At 45.3% G+C, this 21,971-nt stretch overlaps 1 protein-coding gene across 3 annotated transcripts in view; it reads right to left on the bottom strand.

Annotated features, from left to right (window-relative positions):
- LOC102574907 (albumin) overlaps positions 1-21,106 on the bottom strand; it is a 37,640-nt gene extending 16,534 nt beyond the window's left edge. For 2 of the 3 annotated variants that reach the window (XM_014609379.3, XM_006265655.4), the window contains exons 1-8: positions 20,971-21,106; positions 20,095-20,155; positions 19,145-19,277; positions 13,228-13,442; positions 12,330-12,462; positions 8,792-8,889; positions 5,103-5,232; positions 4,066-4,280 (exon numbers count right to left, since the gene is read on the bottom strand). In XM_014609379.3, coding sequence (XP_014464865.1) covers positions 4,066-4,280; positions 5,103-5,232; positions 8,792-8,889; positions 12,330-12,462; positions 13,228-13,442; positions 19,145-19,277; positions 20,095-20,155; positions 20,971-21,055 — 1,070 coding nt within the window. In that variant the 5' untranslated portion in view covers positions 21,056-21,106. The remainder of the gene's footprint in view (positions 1-4,065; positions 4,281-5,102; positions 5,233-8,791; positions 8,890-12,329; positions 12,463-13,227; positions 13,443-19,144; positions 19,278-20,094; positions 20,156-20,970) is intronic. The other variant, XM_019493554.2, reaches the window with a different exon arrangement.
- Positions 21,107-21,971: the final 865 nt, after the last annotated feature.

The following is a 21,971-nucleotide window of genomic DNA, read 5'->3' on the forward strand; positions in this document are numbered from 1 at the left end:
CTCTCAGTACCAAACCACCCACCTATCTAGGGCACTCTGCCCAGTCTTTTCTGCCATGCCTTGCTGTTAAGATACTAGCTACAATAGTGCAGGAAGCTTCCCTTTTAATGCCCCAATGTCTAGGGGATTACAAATGACTCCAACCTTCCCTTATCATGTCACATCCCTTGCAGACTTTACACTGTTGTTATCAACTCTATGTGCCTTCTTGGCACAGAGCCCTCCAGCTCCTGTGTCTCTATACCACTCAGGCACTGAGTTCACAGCTGCCTGATTTTCTGTGCTTCTCTCCCTGGCACCTGACTCTGCACCTTTCTCTGTCTGGCTCTCTGTGCCTATCCCTGGCACCCAGCTCCACGTCTCTCTTTTTGCACCTCCCTCTGGTGCCTGATTCTGTGCCTCCCTCTCTGGCACCTGGCTCTGCGCCTCCTCTGGCACCCAGCTCCACGTGTCTCTGACACCCAGCTCCATGCCTCCTCTCTAGCACCTGGCTCCACACCTCTCTGACACCCAGCTCCATGCCTCCCTTTCTCTGGTTCCCAGTTCTATGCACCCATCACTGGGCTTTGCCCAGATCCTGTGCCCTTTTCTCCAAGCACTAATGAGACCTCCAAAACTACCCTTATAGCCTCATCCCGGTCCTCCAGTATAAACCACAACACAAATACAACCCACTGGGCCACAACATAACACTAATGGAGACTGGCTTCTGTCTCTTTAAGAAGGTAAAACTTCTCCCCTTAGGACCACGTCTCTTAGCCTTAAGTATCTTAGACTCCTGAAGCCTCACTGTACTTCTGGCAGCAAAGTAGGCAGCACTTAGTCTCAGGTAGCTCAGGGCACCTTTCCTTGGCAGTTACTAGGCAAGAGAGAACCTCTAACTAGCTCCAGCCCTGGGTTTATATATCCTCAGTGGCCTGTCCCCTCCCAGTCACCTGACTGGCTGCAGGTGCTGGCCAATTACCCTCTTAGGCTGTTGCTCAGGCAACCTGCAGCTGTGGGGTTGTGCCTAGGCCTCTGAGCAGTCTGGTCAGGCTGCTTTCTGCCCTTTAAGGTAGCAGGCACAACTTGGTGCTCTGCTAGAGAACAGATTTGGGATTACTTAGAAAAGATAGATGTTTTCAAGTAAACAGGGCCAGATGATATGTATCCCAGAGTATTCAAGGACTTGGCTAAGGAAATTTCAGAGCCTTTGGCTGTTATCTTAAAGAATTCATGGAAGTCAAGGAAGGTCCCAGACAACTTGAAAAAGGCAAATATAGTGTCCATCTTTAAGAAAGGCAAGAAGGGGAATCTTTAAATTACAGAACAATTAATCTGACCTTGATACCTGGAAAGATTTAATACATTTAATAGATTTCATAGATTTTTAGGGGCAGAAGGGACTTCAGTAGATCATTAAGTCTGGCCCCCTGCCCTGGGCAAGAAAGAGCACTTGGGATCAGATGACCCCAGCCAGGTGCTTGTCCAGTCTCCTCTAAAAGACATCCAGGGTAAAGGATAGCACCACCTCCCTTGGAAGATCATGGAAAAGGTCATCAAGGAGGAGGGATTTGATAACAGTCCTCAAATACCTGAAGAGCAATTACAGAGAGGATGGAAATTGGCTCTTTTCCATGACAACTAAGATGGCCTCAAGCTTCAGCAGGGGAAATTTAGATTGGAGGTTAGAAGGAACTTTCTGACTCTGTGGGTGGTCAAGCATTGGAATAGGCTACGTAGAGTAATTGTGAAATCTCCATCCTTGGAAGTTTTCAAGAGCAGGTTAGACATACACTTGGCTGGGATGCTTTAGCCAAGGATGATCCTGCCTTGGGCAGGGGCCTAGACTAGATGATCTAGTGAGGCCCCTTCCAACCCTACTTTCCTATGATCCTAAGGAATTTATTTTTAAAGAGAGGGAAACAAGATGATCAGGAATAGCTAGTATGGATCCTTTAAGAACAACCCATGCGTGGTCAACTGGATTTCCTTCTATGATAAAGTACTAGGCTCTGTGAATGGGGGAGGGGGGGAGTAGTGGATGCAATATGCCTGGATTTTAGCTAGATTTCAATGCTGTCTCCAATGAAGAGTCACTTATTATGATAATTAGATCATGGGAAACTGGATGAAACAACATAAGGGACATGCTGGCCTTTTAACAGATAGTTAAAAGGCCAGTATTCGCTTCAGTACTTCTATGCACCAACAGCCAATTCCCCCACCTCGATCATTGATGGAGGTCCACATGGCACCAGTCCGCCTACGGTTAGGTCTGAAATAGTTAAGGAGCTCCTGGAGGAGCTGGATGGGTACAAGTCAGCAGGCCCGAATGACCTCCATCCACGGCTGCTGAAAGAATTGGCCAGTGTCACAGCTGAGCCACTGGCACAGCTGTTCAAGCACTCGTGGTGCTCCGGCTAGGTCCCTGAGGACTGGAGAAGGGCCAATGTGGTGCCCATTTTCAAGAAAGGAAGAAGAGATGAGCCGGGTAACTTTAGACCAGTCAGTCTTACCTCTATTCCTGGGAAAATCCTAGAGAAAATAATCAAAGAACACATTTGTGCAGGCCCAGCAGGGGAAACGATGCTGAGGGGAAACCAGCACAGGTTTGTCACAGGTAGATCCTGCCTGACAAACCTTGTAGCCTTCTATGACCAGGTCACACACTGCCTGGACGAGGGAGCCGAGGCTGATGTCATCTTCCTGGACTTTAGGAAGGCCTTCGACACAGTTTCGCACCCTATCCTCATTGGGAAGCTAGCAGACTGCGGAGTGGACACCTACATGGTCAGGTGGGTGGCCAACTGGCTTAGGGACCACACCCAGAGAGTTGTGGTGGATGGTTCCTTCTCAGCCTGGAGGGAGGTGGGCAGTGGGGTCTTTCAGGGTTCGGTCCTTGGACTGATATTATTCAATATCCTCATCAGCGATTTGGACGAGGGCATGGAGAGCACCCTCTCCAAGTTCACTGATGATACCAAGTTATGGGACAAAGTTACTACACCGGAGGGCAGGGAGCAGATTCAGGCTGACCTGGACAGGTTGGATCAATGGGCAGAGAGAAATAGGAGGCAATTTAATAAAGATAAATGTAAGGTACTCCACCTGGGAAGGAGGAACCCCCAGCACACCTATAGGTTAGGAGTGTCCTTCTCAGCAGCTCAGTGGCTGAGAGGGATCTTGGAGTCATAATTGACTCCAAGATGAACATGAGCCAGCAGTGTAACGAGGCCATCAACAAGGCCAATCGCACCTTGTCGTGCATTAGCAGGTGCATGACTAATAGAACAAAGGAGGTGATGCTCCCCCTCTATGCGGCACTGGTCAGGCCGCAGTTGGAGTACTGTGTCCAGTTTTGGACGCTGCACTTCAAGAGGGATGCGGGGAATCTCGAGAGGGTCCAGAGGAGGGCCATTCGCATGATTAGTGGCCTTTGTAATAGACCCTACGGAGGAAGGTTGAGAGATCTGAATCTCGTCAGCCTTCACAAGAGACGGCTGAGGGGAGATCTTGTGGCTGCTTATAAATTTATTAGGGGAGGTCAGTGGGGAATAGGGGAAGTGCTGTGCTGTTTACTAAGGCGCCCCAGGGAGTGACTAGGAATAACTGGTGTAAAGTAGTTGAGAGTGGATTTAGGTTAGATATTAGGAAGACATTTTTCACAGTAAGGGTGGCCAGGATCTGGAATGGGCTTCCAAGAGAGGTGGTGCTATCACCTAGCTTGGAGGTCTTCAAGAGGAGGCTAGATAGTCACCTGGCTGGGGTCATCTGACCTCAGTCCTCTTTCCTGCCAAGGGCAGGGGGTCAGACACGATGATCCATTGTGGTCCCTTCTGACTACAAGCTATGAATCTATGAATCTAAGATAGGACTAAAAAACCCCCTCTAAGATATACTCTGAAGGCCAGATTTTCCGCTGCTGTAAAATGACATAACTCTAAAGAGGATACCAGATTTACTCTAGCAGAAGATTAGGCCCTTAAATTTGGCAGATTATATTACTTTACTTATTGTATGCCAGTCTGACTATTTGTGTACATGCACCAAGTAACATGAAATACAAGAACATGCATTACGTACTCTGCCAGAAATTTATCGTGACCTGCCACAAAGTGGTTGCACACATCTGGATCTTGTACATACTTCCCAGCTATCAGGGGCAAGTCTTCAGGTTTCTCATCACGGCCTGCCTCAACAACACATTGGCCTTTGTCTATCGCCGCTTTCTCACAACACTTTTTGATTTTGCTGGAGAAGACATTTTGTTTGGAACACACATATTCTACAACCTGTGCCTGCAAAAGATACAACATAGTATTGTTTAAAAGGATTTCTTTGCGTTATTATTTTCCTAACTCTTCCAGTGCTCAAGTCAATGCTTGACTTATCAATTTTCTAAGGAAATGCCTGATTTACTAGAGAGGATTATCATGAGGATGCAATCAGCAAAGAGCAGCCTAGAGCAGACAGAGCAAATAAAGCATTAGATGTGCTTCCAGCAATGGGTCCTGCAGCCTCCCAGAGCTGTGGGTCCTGCAGCCACCCAGCCTCCTCCTCCATACTGCATGGCCCACCCTTGAAGAGGCTATCCCCATCCCTTAGTGTTAGACAGAAGTCCCTAAGACCCAGTCCCTGCCAGTGCCTACTGCCACTCTCCAACACATGGTTTTGCCAGGTACTAGTACAGGCAAAAACCCCACAGCAGCAGAAAGCTAACTCTGGATATTGCCAGTCTTTGAGATGGAAAAACTTCCATATAGACAGGCACCTTGAAGCATTGGGTGTCTCTCGCTGCATTTATTTTTTCATATACATTTTCCCATTCATTTACCTAATCATTATGGTAATTTTTGAGCTTCAGAAACTAAGGCAGACAGATTATATCCCAAGTTATAATTAATCTGCAATGATATCTAAGAGCTATAGACCAAGCTGGTGTAACCTGGTTCCATAGCATTTAGTAGGTATATGTTTGAATGTTTAAGGCTTTAAATGCCAACCTTTTTTTACAAGGAATGGGCAGGTCTAGAACTTTGAGCGAGCAGGCAGTAGAAAATATGGTTCTTCCTAGCTCTCTTAAAAATATGTAAATTCTTAAAAGTACATCTGTAACCTACCTTGTTATGCATGCAATCCATCATGTTACCATCACAGCACTCTTTGTAGACACCCTTAAGATTGTTTGCAACTCTGTAAACCTCTTCAAATGGAGCCTTAGGAAACCTTTGACTAAGAAGAGCTAGTTTCCTAGAATGAAGGAAAAAGATGGGAAAACATGTTTGTCAGGCTCACTGATGAACAAGATACTTGAAATTCATTTAACATTTTGGACCAGCCTAAAAACTCACATTTTGGATAATTTTGAGAGGTTGCCAGTCTTCCCCAGAAATGCTGTAGATAAATCTTAACTTATTGGGCACAGGGGTAGGCAAAATACAGCCCACATGTGTCCTGTGGAGGGATTATGTCTGGCCTACAGATAGATTCCATTTCCTGGCAGCCCCAGCAGTGACAGCTCCTTTCAGTTGCCACTGCCGGATCCAACCCTGCTGCCTGGAAATCCTGGCCCACCCACCGTGCACCCATTGCTGGGGATGGGACCCATGTGGGCAGAGCACATGGCTGGGCAGTTGGGATGGGGCTGCAGATAGGCAGGGAGCAGTGTCCAGGAGCGAGATGGGTAGTGGGGCCTGGGAGACCCTGGAATCTTGGGGTGGTGACAGTGCAGGGCTGGGGCTGGGGCTGGGGCCGGGGCCAGGGAAGAGCCAGGATCCACAGCCCCAGCCCTAGAAGCAGCTCCCCACCCACCCATATGCCCTGTTTGTATGGCTCCCAGCCAATCTCCATGGAGATCCTGAGATTGCGTGGCTTTGACAGTGCATGACTGGCTGGGGCCAGAGCTGAGATCTTGGGGCAATGACAGCATGGGGCCAGGGCAAAGCTGTGATTCATTCCCTGCACACCCCTGTCCATGGAATCCACACCTATTGCATGAGTGTGAGGGCAGCAGATCATGGCTGGCCTGGCCATAGCCCCAGCCCCACGCTGTTATCACCCCAAGATTCTGGGGTCTCCCCGCCTTGCCTGACCCCACCACCCTTGTTGTGGTACAGCTGCTTCCCTCCTTGTAGCCTTGGATCTCTGTCCAGACCCTGATTCAGTTCTGCTGCCACCTGCTCAGTTGTGTAGCCTGACTCAGTTGTGCTGCACCACCACTAGCCTTGCTTTGCTCCTCTCCTCCCTGTCTCTCTTTTATCTCCATCTCTAATTATCTCTCCAATTATCTACCTCAGCAGGCCTAGTCCTCTGGGGAGACCTGTAATTAGGTTTGACTTCCTGCAGCTGGCTATAGTCCCTGCAAGCCTGCAGACTCCTCCAGCCTAGAGTGTGCAGCCTGCTGCAAGCCTTTGCCAGCCAGCCTGCTACAGGTGGCTTTAGACTCTAAAAAATATAAGAGACAAGGAGTACAACTGACATACTCTTATCCCAGGACTGTAGCTTCTCAAATATTCTAGATCAGAATCTAGGCTTGCTTACTGTAGTTTCCAAATGTGCTTATCACCTTGACAAAATTTGGGTCAAACACAATGGAGTAACTGATAATGAACTAAATGACACAATTTTCTATAATATCACAACTGACAAAACACCTTTGGGGTCCTAGATTCTACAGATAGCTTATTCAGCTTTATATATCTCTGATTTAGTTAATGTACAAAGTGCAAATCTACCCTGCCTTGTTCCTAGTGCTTGACTCAGTGATCACCATCAACAAAGATTATGCATATTTTCCTTGGTATAAAGCAGTACAACACAACAAGCCATAGTTCATTACATACTAAAATCAATTTGGGTGTTTTGTTTAGAGTATTTCAGGAACTTGCTCATACTGGGCACAGGTTTGCCTGACTTAATCTTTATGCAAAGTTTAAGAATGGTTTCTGGCACAGTGGGTGCATAGACACGAGATGTTACATCGCCATAGCAATCACCGACAGTGACATAACTCCTTAGCATCAGTGGGCACAAACCATGATGCCCACACTACGGCGATGTAGTGTCTAAAAATGACCATGCACTGCTGGGATGGCGCAGGTACTGAGCAGTAATTTTGTACATACTAAAGCAAGTGCTAAATGACTGTGCAGTGCCAAATGCACAGTCAGGGGCACATATAGATGCACACTGTGACTCCTTGATCAAAAATATAAGTGGGTTACATTGATTTGTTTCTGAAATATTGAAAGATGTACAAATTGTATTGATATCAAAGGATACCAATTATAAACTGTTATGGTACAACAACTATGTCTGAGTGATTCTGTACAGATGTAGCAAAACCACTCCCACATTAGTTCTTTTTCATTCAAGGTCAAAGTTAGGGCAATCTAGCTAATTTGTTTTACAACAGGATCATTTGCTGGTTAGCCATGTTAGTCTGAAATCAGGCAGAAGATAGGGCAGGGTGGCACCACCAAGGCTGATTTAGAGAGGCATGCTCTTTCACAGGCCACAACCTGTTTTGTCAGATGCTAGGAAAGGACTGGCAGAAAAAAAAAGATTTTATATAGAAGGAAAAGGGACAGGTGGAACGAACACTGTTAAGAGACATAATGAGTGGACTGGTTCGGTCAGTTGAGATGAACAAGGAAGTCAACACCTGGAGAATCAGCCAAGTCTTTCCTGCCCAAATGCAGGGGGGCTGGACCCAATAATCTGTAAGGTCCCTCCCAGCCCCTAACAATTATGAAACTATGAAACCAGGGTGAGGCAGGCCCTGCTGGACCACCCTGGACTTCAGATCACTCCTTGGACTGACTGTCTGAGAGTCACAATGGCCTGCAGCAAGCCCCTGCCAGGTGGGAGCTGCCTCCATCACTGCTTCCCAGCCTTAGGTACCTAACCCAGAATGGGGGAAGGCCTGGCCTGAAATCAGGCACAACATGACCAGCTGAACTAGACTTCTTTACAGGCCATCCTGGGCTTGTTTCCAGGCCATCCTGGAGGGGGCACCCAGGGCAAGGACCATGCTGGTGCCCAGTGAAGAGTGATGTACCCTTTGGCTCTGACCTTCAGTGGGTCCAGAGGCAGAGGAGGGCAGATTTCATGTTTTACCCTGTATTATGCTTATAAATTCTGTAATATGTTGGTGGAGAGACAGGGAGGTGGAATGGGCTACACAGCACTCCCCTCTATGAAAGACAGGGGAGGAGGAGGCAAGGAAGGAAGAAAGGCACAGCCCTGCCTGGGGAGAGGGAAGGCCTCACCAGATTTGGGGGATGGGGAGGAGACTCCTCTGGGTGAGTGACAAAAAGGGTGGCAGGGGTGGGGGGGCAAGGAGGAGTTTAACTTCTCTCTCCTGTTTTTAAGTTGTAAGCCACACAGCCTTTGTTGGGAATGCCTTTGGCAGCATATAAATCAAATGAATCAGTCAATCTAAATCAATCAATGAACAGCTAGCCCAGGCAATGAGATATCCATAGTCCTTGTTGAGATCAGAGTTAACGCATCAAATCTGTGTATGATTCCTTGTTCTGCAATTTTGTGTTTGAGTTGAGGTGAGGGGGTTATTTATTAATTTTTTTTAAGGGTAGCTACTCTCCGGTCAGTGTTGAAATGTCCAGGATCATCCAGATGCAGCAGTTACATGTAACAGCTGATGCAGGCTCCCAAATGACAGCCCCCCATCTACCCTTTAAAGCAGTCAAAAAGTATGTTTGTCCATACCCTGAAATTTCTCTGAAGTATCTTCAGGTTTCGGGGCAAACAGTCCATTTCATTGTAAAATAGTGATAAGGACACTTACTGTGCTTGGAAAGTTTTCTCTCCAAACATCTTCCAGATTCCACAGGAGTGTTCATGCCATAGACTCATTTCTGTGGCCTTTTCCTTAAGGGCAGCGATCTAGAGTAATAAAACACAGAGTGTCAAATGAAATGGTTGCACTTAATGGATTAGAAAAGAAACCCCTGTTTAGAAACACAGAGGACTCTTTCCATGTAAAGCTATGATGAGAACAAACCAAGAGTTCCTGATATGAGCCTTAGCCACTCACAATCCAACAGTTAACTTTCAGTGCATATATTGTGTCCCAAACTGGCTACCCTACCTGTTGTGGTGTTATATCTTGCTGTGTCAGTAACTCAGCTGATTTCACTGAAGTACACAGCTTGTAGTCATGCACCAAAACTCATATTATACTGTGGGAGGGAAAGCTGGGAGACAAATATTAACTCCTAATTTACAAGCAGTTACAGCTTACAATGAAGATCCACAATTTATTTTAAAATTACTAGATTAGACATTGTCCTTTAGAGCAGCGGTTCTCAATCTGTGGTATGGATACCACCAGTGGTACGCAGACAACCTGTCCATGGTACGTGTTAACAGATTTATTATAATTACTTTATAAGACAAAAATTTGCTGGTGGTGCTTAAGGTTGAACTAAAATGTCGGTGGTGGTACTTAAGATTGTATCGTTTTAAACTGGTGGTGCACAATCTGTCAGAGTTTGGGAACCGCTGCTTTAGAGGTTAAAATTGCTAAAATCAGCATGTAATGTTAAGGGGATGGTAAAAAATGGATTGACACTCACATAGAAAATCTGAATACAGGCAGTCCTCGACTTTACGACATTCAAGTTATGGTGAACAGCACTTATGACGTTTATAAATTGACACTCTGTTTCAACTTTCTGACATCAGTTTCGACTTTATGATGCTTGATCCGATGCCATGCCATGCCAGCGAACAAGTTCGCTGTGCTGCCCATTTCCCTGCACTGATCTGTTGTACCGTCCATCTCCCTGACTCAGGACTCTTAGTTGCTGTTCCAATGCTATTTTTACGTGATAAATCTTTGTGTTTCCAAATTTTTTCTTAAAATTTAGTGTTTTTTTCCCCATAATAATGGCAGAAAAGCATAAATCTGGTGCAAGTGATGTTTCTAAGAAATGTAGAGCAATTACTACGGAGACATTGGATGAAAACATTGAAAAGGGTGGGTATTATGCTTGGCAAGTTTTTAATGTTGACAAAACTGAGTTCTTTTGGGAAAAAATGCCGTCGAGAACCTACATTGCCAAAGAGGAGAAATCCATGCCAGGGTACAAAGCTGCTAAAGATAGGCTCATTCTTTTGATTGATGCTAATGCTGCAGGTGACTTTAAACTTAAACCTTTACTTGTGTACCGTTCAGAAAACCCCAGAGCTTTCAAGGGTTATTCCAAGGCATTTCTCCCAGTGATATGGAAATCCAATCCTAAGGCATGGGTCAATAAGAATATTTTTGAGGATTGGTTTAATCATCATTTTGTGCCAAGTGTCAGGGATTATTGCAGCAAAAACAATCTTGCATTTAAAGCATTGTTAATCCTCAACAATGCTTCTGGTCATCCAACCATCCTTGATGACATACATCTTGACATCAAAGTGGTGTTTCTGCCCCCCAACACCACCTTATTGTTGCAACTCATAGACCAGGGACTATTTTCATCCTTCAAGGCCTACTATCTTAGGTGCTCATTTGCCCAGCGCATCAGGGCAATTGAGAAGGAAGGTGGACCAACTCTGAGGAATTCTGGAAGGGCTTCAACATTTACCATGCAGTTAAGAAGATTGGTGAGACATGGAATGAAGTCAAACAATCAAATTTGAATGGTGTTTGGAAAAAATTGTGTCCTGAGTTTGTGTCTGACTACCAAGGCTTTCCAGACACTGTTGAAGAGGTGACCAACAATGTTGCTGAAATGGGCAAGAACTCAACTAATACGTTGTACCAGGTGCTGTTGATGAGTTGCTGGCATCACATTCTGAAGAATTAACTAATGAGGACCTCATTGAATTGGAACAGCAAAAAGTGGCAGAGGAAAAAGAAGGTGCACCCACTGTTGAAGAGACTTCTCCTCGTAAAGTCTTGACAACAAACGTGTTGGCTGAGGCATTTCAATATTTGGAAGCTGCCATGTCCCTGTTTGAGGAACATGACCCCAACATTGAACGCAGTGCATCAGTGAACAGGGGCATATCTAACATGCACAGCTGCTACAGAGAAATTTACAAGCAAAAGAGGAGAACATCTGTCCAGACTTTCTTAGCCACTTTCTTTAAGAAAGCAGACAAGACTCTAGAAAAACCTGCAGCCAAGCATAGCAAGGCACTGTTGAGGCCTGCCACTTTAAGTGCCCAAGCAGGCAGCAGCCAGGTGCTTGATTGCAGCAGCAATTTTAGAGAGCAAGCTATAAATAGGGAAGCAGCAGTTTGCTGCTAGCAGCCATGAGAGAGGCATTAGCCAGCAGAGCTGAGGCTCAGGAGCAGCTTGGAGATTTATGGGCTGGGGCTATGGGGATGGAGAAGGCTCCTGGTTCTGGGCATGACCTAAAACTGCACCCTGCCGGGGATGGGTGGCCTGGTGGGAGTGCCGGTGGTGTGGCAGCCCCATGAAATGCCAGGCCAGTTACCTCCCTGGTGAAAGGCGGGTCAGGGGTGCCTAATAACCTCCAGTCCCCACACAGTCCTAGCTGGGTAATGCCCAGACTTATGAGAGTGTAGAAAGGTCTGTGGCTCAGTTTCTAGCTGAGTTGTGAGGGTAAAAGCAGGCAAGCAGCTTAGACCTGACCTGGGGTACCTGACTGGTCCATGCTGGGGCCAGGACCCACAAAGGGGTCAAAAGGGTCAGGGGCCCACCGCAAGGTGTGCCCACAGAGCAAAGAGGCTCAGGATCTCTACAGGCCTGAGATGGGGCCAGGGCCTACGGGGGAGCCGAAGGGGCCAGGGCCTAAGGTGGAGCCGAAGGTCCCAGAGAGGGGACCACGGCTAATGGGTGAAGGGTATGGCTGAGTTTAGTTGCCTGAGATGCCATCTGCAAAGCTTAGGCCGCAGTGTAGGGATGGAATGGAGCTGCAGATATTCCCCTGAATATCGGGGTTCAAAATGGGCAGCCTCCCACCTAATTAACATAGTAATTATGTATCATCAAGGTGTGGTAGGTGGGAGAGGTAGGTGGTTAGCCCAGAGACAGGTGGGCGGGCCAATATCAAACTGGCCCCAAGAAGCCCCCTGTTACACCAAGACTCCTGAGAAGACTCCAGCCAAGAACCCTTCAAAACGTTCAACCAAGAGCCCTTCAAAAAGTCCATCAAAGTCACCTCAAAGAAGTCCTTCCAAATCAATATGATTGCTATTTACAATATAAATATATTAATGTAGCTATATTACTCATCTATAATTGACTGAGTACAAAATTCTGGGTTATTTTTGGTAAAAATAGGGTATCGGGCCTTGGTTCAGGAACCAAGACGCAGTTTTCAGGAACCAGTTGTTTTAAGTCTGAGGACCGCCTGTACCTTTCCTTCCAAGCAGACACCAATGTCAGTTACTGGACAACAGGTTTCAACTGCAAGCTCGTAGTCATCACCCAGGGCGAGAATTGTAGGGGCAAATAGAAAAGGCAACCGTCTTGCAACTCCATAGACATAACTGTAATTCAAAGAAAACATGAAGTCAGGTATTTCAGCAAGAGCAACAAATAACCTCAAATCTATATGGGGCTTTTATGAAACTGTGGTGCCTATTGATGGGACATTTTGTGCTGCCTCTGCACATCTTCAAATGAGAACTCACTGAGAGAGAGAATGATTTGAATTCCTTATATTTAGCCACACCAAGTCTGTAAGAATTCAGTTTTAAAATATTTTTGCCAAATATTCAACATTCAGTGGTGTGAGGGGGGAAAGCTGACAAGCTTCATTGCTACCTCTCTCTCTTTTTTTTTTTTCTGTCCTTTCCAGTGATGAAGTGGAAAAAAGGGGAAGTGAAAAAACAGAGAAAATGGGAAGGTGGAAAAGGAAGAATGAAATACTGGAAAAGTGGACATGGAGTTCTTATACAATTTTGTTCTCTTTTTTCTGTTAAAAATCAGAAATTCCCAAAATACTTCAAGAAAAAAAACCTGAAGGTGAAGACATGTTATTTTATGGGGGAAAATCTTTAAATGGAAGCAATTAAATCATCCTAATGTTTAGTTGAAATTGCTTCACAAGTTCAAATTTTGAAGAATTCTGGCTAGCTCATTATTCTAACATCCACACAAATGCCCTGTGAAAGTATACGCACCATGGATGTGTGGCTATTCCTACACTTACAGTGACAGCTTTTTGACCCTGTGGTTCTGAGTGCCAACACGTCCCATGCACCCTAATGAATACGATCCACAATCTGTATAATAATAATGAGTTTCCTTACTGTCCCAGGAATGACTGTCTGTTCTCTTTGAGCTCCTTGCAAACAGCATCAGGCTCAGGTCTTTGATATGGTATAAGGAAGGGGGGATAGGTCGTTTTGAATGATAGGAAGCACTCATTTCTTTCAGGGTCAGCATTAGCACAACAGTCAGCCATTGCCCCATAGGAATCATGAAGCTTCTTGATTTGGCAAATCTCATCCAAGAAAATGGCTTGCTACAGTGAGAAGGGTAGAATACAAACATTGCCACTGGTCAGCATTAAGGGTGCTTACGGACAGCATAGTGTAAATGTCTGCATATTTAGTTTTCAGTACAAGAAGACAGAGCTACAATACATGCTACAATTTATGGGCCATTCTGAGCAAGATTCTTAGGTAGGTAAATTTCAGATTATTTAGATGTCTGTTAAAAAAAAACTGGATGTTTACTAGGCCTGTGCGAAGTTCCTAACCTGTTCTTTCACCACTGTTGGATGCTTGCCTGCTCCCAAAACTGTGCTGCCTGGTGCAGTAGTCTGGAAGCTGACCTTGCCTGTGAAGACTGATGTGAAAAAGTAATTGAGTACTTCATCCTTTCTCACTAAGGGCACTTGTACATGTGATGCCATTGCCATGTACACATGATGAAAATTTCACTTTGTGTGGCTTAATGGTGTCACGCTATACACATGTAGGAGCTTGCGGGTTTAAAATGAGTTTGCATTGTTACAAACTAAAATACATCCTGAAGTAGTTTAGTTTGCACCGATGCATTTCCAGCTACTAGACCATCCCCTGACCATGGGAGAGGTGGGCAGGATCCACAGGAAAAAAGAATCGGGCCCCTCATTACTTCTGCCTTCAGCAGGTGCCGAGTGAAGGCAGAAGTGGTGAGGGGCCGGATTCTTTTTTTTTTTTTTTTCAGTGGAGCCTGCCTGCCTCTCCCATGGCCAAGGACTGAGCTGCTGGTGGACCGAGTGACCACTGAGCTGCAGGGGGACCCCGGTCCTTCCCTCCATGGCGGCAGTGCCCCCCAAGGCCACCTGGGCAGGCTGCTATCAGGCCACGTGCTTCCACACCTCAGGGTATGGATAGAGTTGGATTAGGCCAGGTGCTGCCTCCAGGCTGGGCTACCTAGGTGGCCCCAGGAGACACTGCCACTGCAGAGGGAAGGATTGGGGCCTCCCACAGCTCAGGGGCTGCTCACCCCACCAGCAGCTTGCCCTCCAGCTGTGGGAGAGGCAGGCAGGCTCCACCAAAAAAAAAAGGATTGGGCCCTTTGCCGTAACAGTGATGGAAACCCCTAAATTGAAATGGTAGGTTTAAATTAAAACCCACCATTTCAATTTAGGGAGCATATAATGCAACCCTAAGAATTAAACCCTCATCATGTGGAAAAGTGCCCTAGGTTGCCTCCCCCCTTCAGTAAGGGAAACACACTTTCCCTGATCATCCTCCTGTTGCTGACAGAAGCATTTTGTCTGCATTGAACTTCATCTTCTTGCCTCCAGCCCAGTTTTCCAATCTATCAAGACCCTCCTAAATTCTATTCCTATCGCAGTCATGGTCACAGGGCTGAGGATGGGAGATTCTTCTCTCCCAGCTCAAGCTCCACAGTCATGGAGACCAGGCTGGGGGATTCCTATCTCCCAACCCTGGCCCCACAGTCATGGAGCTAGGGTTGGGAGATAAGAATTTCCCAGCCTGGACCCCACAACTGTGGGGCCAGGGCTGGGAGATAAGAATCTCCTAACCCTTGCTCCCCAGTTATGATCACAAACATTGCCCCGACCCTGGCATCAATCAGTAGGGCTGTGCAAAACAGCACCATTTCATTTCGACTTAGGCATCACTGTTCCAATGGGACAGTGTTTCATTTTGAGTTTTGTTTAGTTTCAAAACTGCTGTTCCATTTTGTTTCATCGCAACTGTTTTACTGTTTCTATGCTGTTTCAACGTTTTGCCCATAGGCTGTAATGGGGAAGCACAAAACTGCCTATAACTTTGTCATTTCTTGCCTTACTCAGATGAAACTTGCAGAAATAGTAGCCCCTTCTGAGGCCATGAAGCTTGACCAGTTTCAAGGAGATAGGGTCAGGGGTTTCTGGGAAACTGTACCTCAAAGACTTGAAAGCAAAACTTGCATCATGTGCATGTGTTAAGGCACAGTGGGATGACAACTGCAGGCATGGTGGCCCCTGGTGAGGCCATGAAGCCAGCCAGCTTTCAAGGAGACAAGTGCAGGGGTTTCTGGGAAACTGCACCTCAAGCTGCTGACAAGCAAAACTCATAACACGTGTGTGTTAAGGCAGAGCAGGGTGAAAACTGCTAGCATGGTAGCCCCTGCTGGGGCCATGAAGCCTGACAAGTTTCAGGGAGATAGGTTCAGGGGTTTCTGGGAAACTGCACCTCAAACTGTTCAGAGCAAAACTTGCATCACCTGTAAGTGTGAAGGCACAGAGTAAGCTCGGTTCAAACAATGCTTTTTATGCAGTTTTTCCATCCCTCCCACAGAGCACTGGGTTTGGAAGGGACCTCAGGGAAAGATCACAATCACTGGCCAGCTGCACATGTCAATATCAGAGCAGTCTTTCCCCCTTCTTCCTCCTCCCTCTCCTTAGTTTCTCTTTAGCTACAAGCAAGCCCAGCTCTGAAACTTGAAACGTTCGGAAACTTTTGAAAAGTTTTGACTGCCCTTGTTTCATTTTGAGACTGTTTTGAAGTCTTTCATTTTGTTTCAATTTTGCTGTTTTGAGCTCAAAACTAGTCAAAACAGCATTGAAATGAAACAGCCAGCGAAATTTCACACAGCCCTAGCAAGCAGATCCCTAGGGCAGGGAGCAATCCCCTGTCCCCTGCTGCCTGACTGACCGGGAGCACATTTGCTTCCAGTCAGATGTCTACATGTGCTGTACTGTGCAGTAAGTAATTAAGAGTAAAGTTGCTACTTGTATTTACAAGTAGCAGATTTACTCCCAGTTAGAGCAATTACTGCGCAATTAGCATCTGTATGTATAAACGGTGATGGTTACTGCACAGTAATTATCTCTAATCTCAAGTAAAGCTTCTCATGTAGACGTGCCCCTTGTCTATACAATTTTTACTACCTGTCTGGTTGCAGCTTATTTTTTCATTTTTGAAGACTAATCCAAAGTAACTTTTGAGCAGTTCTGCCTTTCTTTGTGTCTTCTGTTAATAACTCACCTTATCTATTTAGCAGTGGACCTTCAAACTTCCTTAGTTTTTCTTATCTGGCCAATATATTTGTAAAATGCATATATAAGCTGATCTTTACCGGTTTATTTGTTGATTCATAGGAGCACTTCTGAAAGTACTGAGTAAATGTGATCCTTCTTATTCTTTTAATTTCTTTTGCCAAATGTAGCTCATTTTTTACCCTCACTTCCCTGATTACACCCCCAGGAATTATGCACAGAACATTCAAAATTATGCACAGGAAAACTCAAAATTATGCAAAACTAATGATTTTTATTTTTTTTTTTTTACAAATTAAACTAAGTATAAGACTATTTTAACCTTCTTTAGAAATATATGCTGGTACTTTTATGGGTGGGGTGGGTGTGGGGGGTGGGGGATTTTTGAAGGTGTGGGAGGTGTGGGGGGTGTGGCATTTGTGGGCAGGTGACAGGGTTGTGAGGTTTGGGGGGGTATGGGAGTATGTGAGGTTTGTGGGTGGATGTGGGGTTTGTGGTGGGGTTATGAAGGGATATGCAGGGGTGTGGGTGTGGGGTTTGTGGAGGTGGTTTGTGAAGAGTTACAGGGGGTGTAGGTGTGTGTGTGTTGGGTTTGTGGGTGGGTATGAGCCCCCCTGCCACACCTCCCCCCATGGTGTACAGTGCCCACAAGCAGCAGCAGGCCCTCGTGGTGCTTATGGCCATGGCAGGCAGAACCCCTGACAGCATGCACCTCTTACTGAGTCCCAGAACCTCCATGTGCTAGCATGGAGCCAGCCTGGCCTGCTGGCACGTACATTCAAACAAAAACAGGTTGCCTCCATGCCAGGATGTGGGACTTGTAGCACTACAGGCAGGAGCTATGCATCATTGGAACAGGTGGACACCATGCCTCCATGTGCAGCTTCCCACTGGAGTGCTAGCAGCCCCACATGGAGGCACAGAGCTAGCCGACTCAGCCTGATGGCACGTGGACTGGGATCTTTGTATCATTGGGCCAGATGGGCTCCATGCCTCCACTTGGAGCTTCCAACACTTCAGTGGGAAGCTGAATGTAGAGACAAGCAGGAACCCAACTGCCCCAATGGCATGTGATTTTGTGCCTCCATGTGCAGCTTCCCTCCTGGCCCAATGGCATGTGGCTCCCAGTCCACGCACCATCAGCCCTCCACATGGGATTGCCAGTACTCCAATGGGAAGCCACACATGGACACATGGAGTCACATGCCATCAGGCCAGTCTGGAGTGCTAGAAGCCCCATATAGAGGCACAGAGCCCACCCAGCCTGATGGTGTGCAGCCCATACCCACCTACAAATCCTGCACACCCCCACGCCCACTCACAAACCCCAAGCCCACCCTCCCCCCTGCAGCCAGGAGCTCCCATCCCCACTTACCCAGCTGGCCAGTCACATGGCTCTGTGCATCCACATCATGGGGCTCCCAGCTGGAGTGCCAGGAGCCCCACAGAGGTGGAGGCACAAGACCACTGCAGTTAAATTATGCAAATTATGCAATTTATGCACAAAATTGCATGGGTACATAATTGCATAATATCACAGGGTATACCTGATTTTGTCCCTGCAAGTTCTTGCTAATTCTTGGTATACATCCTTAATGTTTTGTTCATCCTTCCTTTACTAGTAGGTTTTCTTTTTGATTTTGAGCCAAGAAGATCCCCATGTATTTGGCCTTCTGCTGTTCTTCCTGTGTTTTCTTCCAAATCAGAACAGTTTCTTGTTGAGCCTCCCATACCATGTCCTTTAGAAAACTTTTAGCCCTCCTGGGCTCCTTTATCTGTCAGTCTATCCATACAAGGGACCTAACCAATTTTTTTCCTTTGGTGGTTGAAATCAACCCTCCTGAAATCTAGTATCTTACTTCTTCTAACCTTCTGCTCTTCCTATCTTAGAATCATTTCCCTGTCTCAGAACTCTAGCATATCATGATCATTTCCTCCCTAGTTTACAGTCCCCTTCATATTATCAACTAGTTCTTTCTAGTCAACACTATACTTAATATGTCAGGTTGCTTTTTGCCCCAGCACATGCCCCTGCACATGGGGTTAGTATGGGGGAAAATGCTTCAGAGGTAGGGGAGGGGAGGCTGAGGCCAGCACCTGACTAGCCCCAGCAGCCTTCCCTGAGGTTCTGGGGGCCTTCTGGGGCTCCAGCAGCGGCGATCTGGGTGCATAGAGCCTGGCCAGCAGCTGGAGCATGGCTCTGACCAGTCAGGCTCCAGTTTTGGAGCAGCGCATGCCGCTGCCACGTGCACAACCCCAATTTTTTCACACACTTTTTTTTGATACCAGGATCTCCTAGTATCTAAATTTTGCTCTTTGCTGCAAATATGCAGCGTGGAAAACCAAATCACTTGGGTGGGGTGTTTCTCAGTGCCTCAAAAGCCACACGTGCTTGCTTATGTGGACATGGCCTCAATGTCCATTTCTAGGCCCCTAAATATGTTTAAACATTTTCTCCCCTCTTCCCCCGCCCTCCCCCGCAGTGAATTAAAAATCTATGTCCCAGAGAAAGCCAATGGAATTTAGGCTCCAGAGTCATGAAAATCTCTGCTCTTTGAATCTGGTGGTTTAAAAATATCGAGTTGGAGGGTGACTTGCTGGTAGACTCAAAAACTGGGTGTCTTCAAAGTTTATAGACCTAACATTTTCTTTGTTTAAGAATGACTACTAAGTGTTGTATCACACAATAGAAGAATCACTGTAACCATGGATGCTTTGCCTACCAGTGATTTTGTGCATGCCAGAGCATCCTTATTGGCAACACAGCTTTGTGCAAGATCGACAACATTCTTCACCAGTTCACTTATTGATTCATAGGAGCACTTCTGGAGGTACTGGGCAAATGTGATGATGGTGCTGAAAAAAGGCATGTTTTTGAATGAGCAAACAACAACAAAACCAAACCACCACTTTTCTTCACATGTAAGAAGGATTCAGAGACTTTTTTTTAATCCGTGGCAACCAGAATTGAGAGAGAATCTGTGGTTAAAATCTGGCCAGTAAAGTTTGAGAGAGAATCTGATGCTCCAAGGCATCTCATGGGTACACAATGCTTTCTAAATAATCATGAAGAAATGGATGTGAGTGCAAGACTGAATCCAATTACTTTCATATATGAGATGAGTAAACTTAAATGCATAATCCTGCAACCGATTTCCTCTTTAATCCCATCTCCCTCCAGGAGTGTATGTGTTGAGTAGAAGTACCTTGGATTAGGGTCTAATCACCTGTGTGTTTCTTGTTACTCATACCCAGGACACATGCAGGCAGATGTTATGAATTGCTAAAAAATATTGACTGTAGAAAGTTGCTCCCCAAAGATGTTTTTAAATGGTTCTCTAGCAACTCTAGTTATCTTCATGTGCCCCTTAAAAAAACACTGGTCAAGCTGACTCATCTGAGTAGAAGCCAATGAATTTCTCTACGTACCCTGCTCAATAAGATTAGTTCCATCCTTCAGCAGTTAGCAGAAACTCCTGAGACTATCCCAAATGTAGAACTGAAACTGCTCCAGGACTCAAGGAAGCTTGATATTTCAAAGATTAACACTTTAGTTTTCCTTGTTTATATTGGCCTTTGTATTTTATCAATAAATAACACACTTTCTCCCCTTTCTACCCCAAAACATGTAGACCATCACCATTACACAAACTATAACTTTATGGTCTCTTACACTGCTTTAAAATGCTCTTCCTTTAAATTGTTGAAATGGTGAGCAATCTCATTCTTATATTCTGGAGAAAAAAGAAAAGAAAAAAAGAAAAGCATAGCAAGGCTCAGTTTTACATGTCCCGTGAGTGTACAAGTCACCAGTTTTCTTTGGGAGAAGTGGGGTCAAATAAAAGTTTACAGTTTGCCTGACATGTAAATTTTATAGCATATAATTATACAACTCTACTTCAGAAGCATCCCACAGCACATTTCAATGTATGTGTGCATATGTATATGGGAAACTTTCACCCACCACTGCAGTGCAACCACCTCTGGAATGTGGCAATCATTTTGCTCCAGGAGGACCACTTAAATTTCTGGAAGTGAAGAATCACTCACCTAACTGAAAATAATGAAGAAACTGTGGGTAGATAGCATGTAATTACTAGAACTGGTTAGATAATGAAGGGGATTATGATGAAAACTTAAGCAAACTGGAAATATTTTTATTTTTTTATCATTTTAAGGAGAGAATATTCATGTTTTTATTAAAAACTACCAAATGCAATATGTACTGTGTTGTTTGGCTAACAATAGAGAATACTGAGTCAAACTAAAAATGTTCGGCTTGTAATAGTAATTATGCAGGTTTGGAGGTTTTCAGTTTTCCAGTCTGTTTCTGCAAAGATTTATTTATTCAAAAACCCAGTTGGCTATAACATTTAGTTCAAAACTCCCTGCAGTCAAAGGGTGCTTATCCATTGACCTCAGTGGACTTTGGAGCAGACCTTTAAAGTTCAGTTTTGAAATTCTGCAAAATTAAAAACCACTGAAACAGTACTACAAAGCATGAGAGGACTTGGTACAAAAGCAAGTAGTTAATGCAGATCTTTCTTACCTGCCTCTTGAGCAAATCGGCTTAAATCTCTGGAGGTAGCAGAACTGAAGAGAAAAATAAAATAAGTTAACACTACCCACTTCATGGTTGCAGCTTAATGTGTAGAACAGTGATTCAGGAATGCCAGAAAAACTGCAGAAAAAGTCTTCATTTATATACTCTTCTTAATCCACATCTGTAAACCATTAAACCATACTAAAGGTAATCGTTAATTTCCATTTAATAGCAAGACGATTGCAAAATTGTGAATATCCTGGCAAAAAAAGGATGTGATTGAATTATTTGTTTAATATGTTTGTGTTTTGAACCCTTCTATCTGGAAAAAGCTTGTGAATTCCACAACCTAGAACCCACACAGATAAAGAATACATAAATTACTTCTCTAGATACAAATAAGTAATTCCAGGGATTGCATTAATAAGTTGTTAGCCTAACCCTACAGACATGCCTCTTTTTTGCTAATACATTCTCAAAAATGACCTGAACTACCATGGAACAAGTACCAGTTTGACCAACTAGCAGGATTCCATTCAGAAATTCACTCCTGACTGTAGTTATGATAGACTGTAGACCTGGAAACAAGCAAAAAGAATTGCAAGTCCTTGCACAGTAATGGAACTATGACATGATTGGAATAACAGAGACTTAGTGGGATAGCTCACATGATTGGGGCACTGTATATGGATAGGTACAAACTGTTCAGGAAAGACAGGCAGAGGAGAAGAGGAGATGGAGTTGCACTTTATGTAAAACAGCCATATGACTGTTCAGAGCTCCAGTATGGAACTGAAGATAGTCCTGCTGAGGGTCTCTGGGTTAAGGCTAGAGGGGAAAGCAACAAGGGTGATGTTGTAGTAGGTGTCTGCTGTAGACCATCAGACCAGAAGGAAGTGATGGATGAGGCTTTCTTCAAACAGCTAGCAGAAGTTTCTCGATCACCGGCCCCGGGTCTCCTGGGGGACTTCAATCACCCTGACATCTCCCGGGGGGGCAATACAGCA

Source organism: Alligator mississippiensis, chromosome 2 (assembly GCF_030867095.1).
Source record: "Alligator mississippiensis isolate rAllMis1 chromosome 2, rAllMis1, whole genome shotgun sequence".
In the NCBI taxonomy this organism is placed as follows: domain Eukaryota; kingdom Metazoa; phylum Chordata; order Crocodylia; family Alligatoridae; genus Alligator; species Alligator mississippiensis.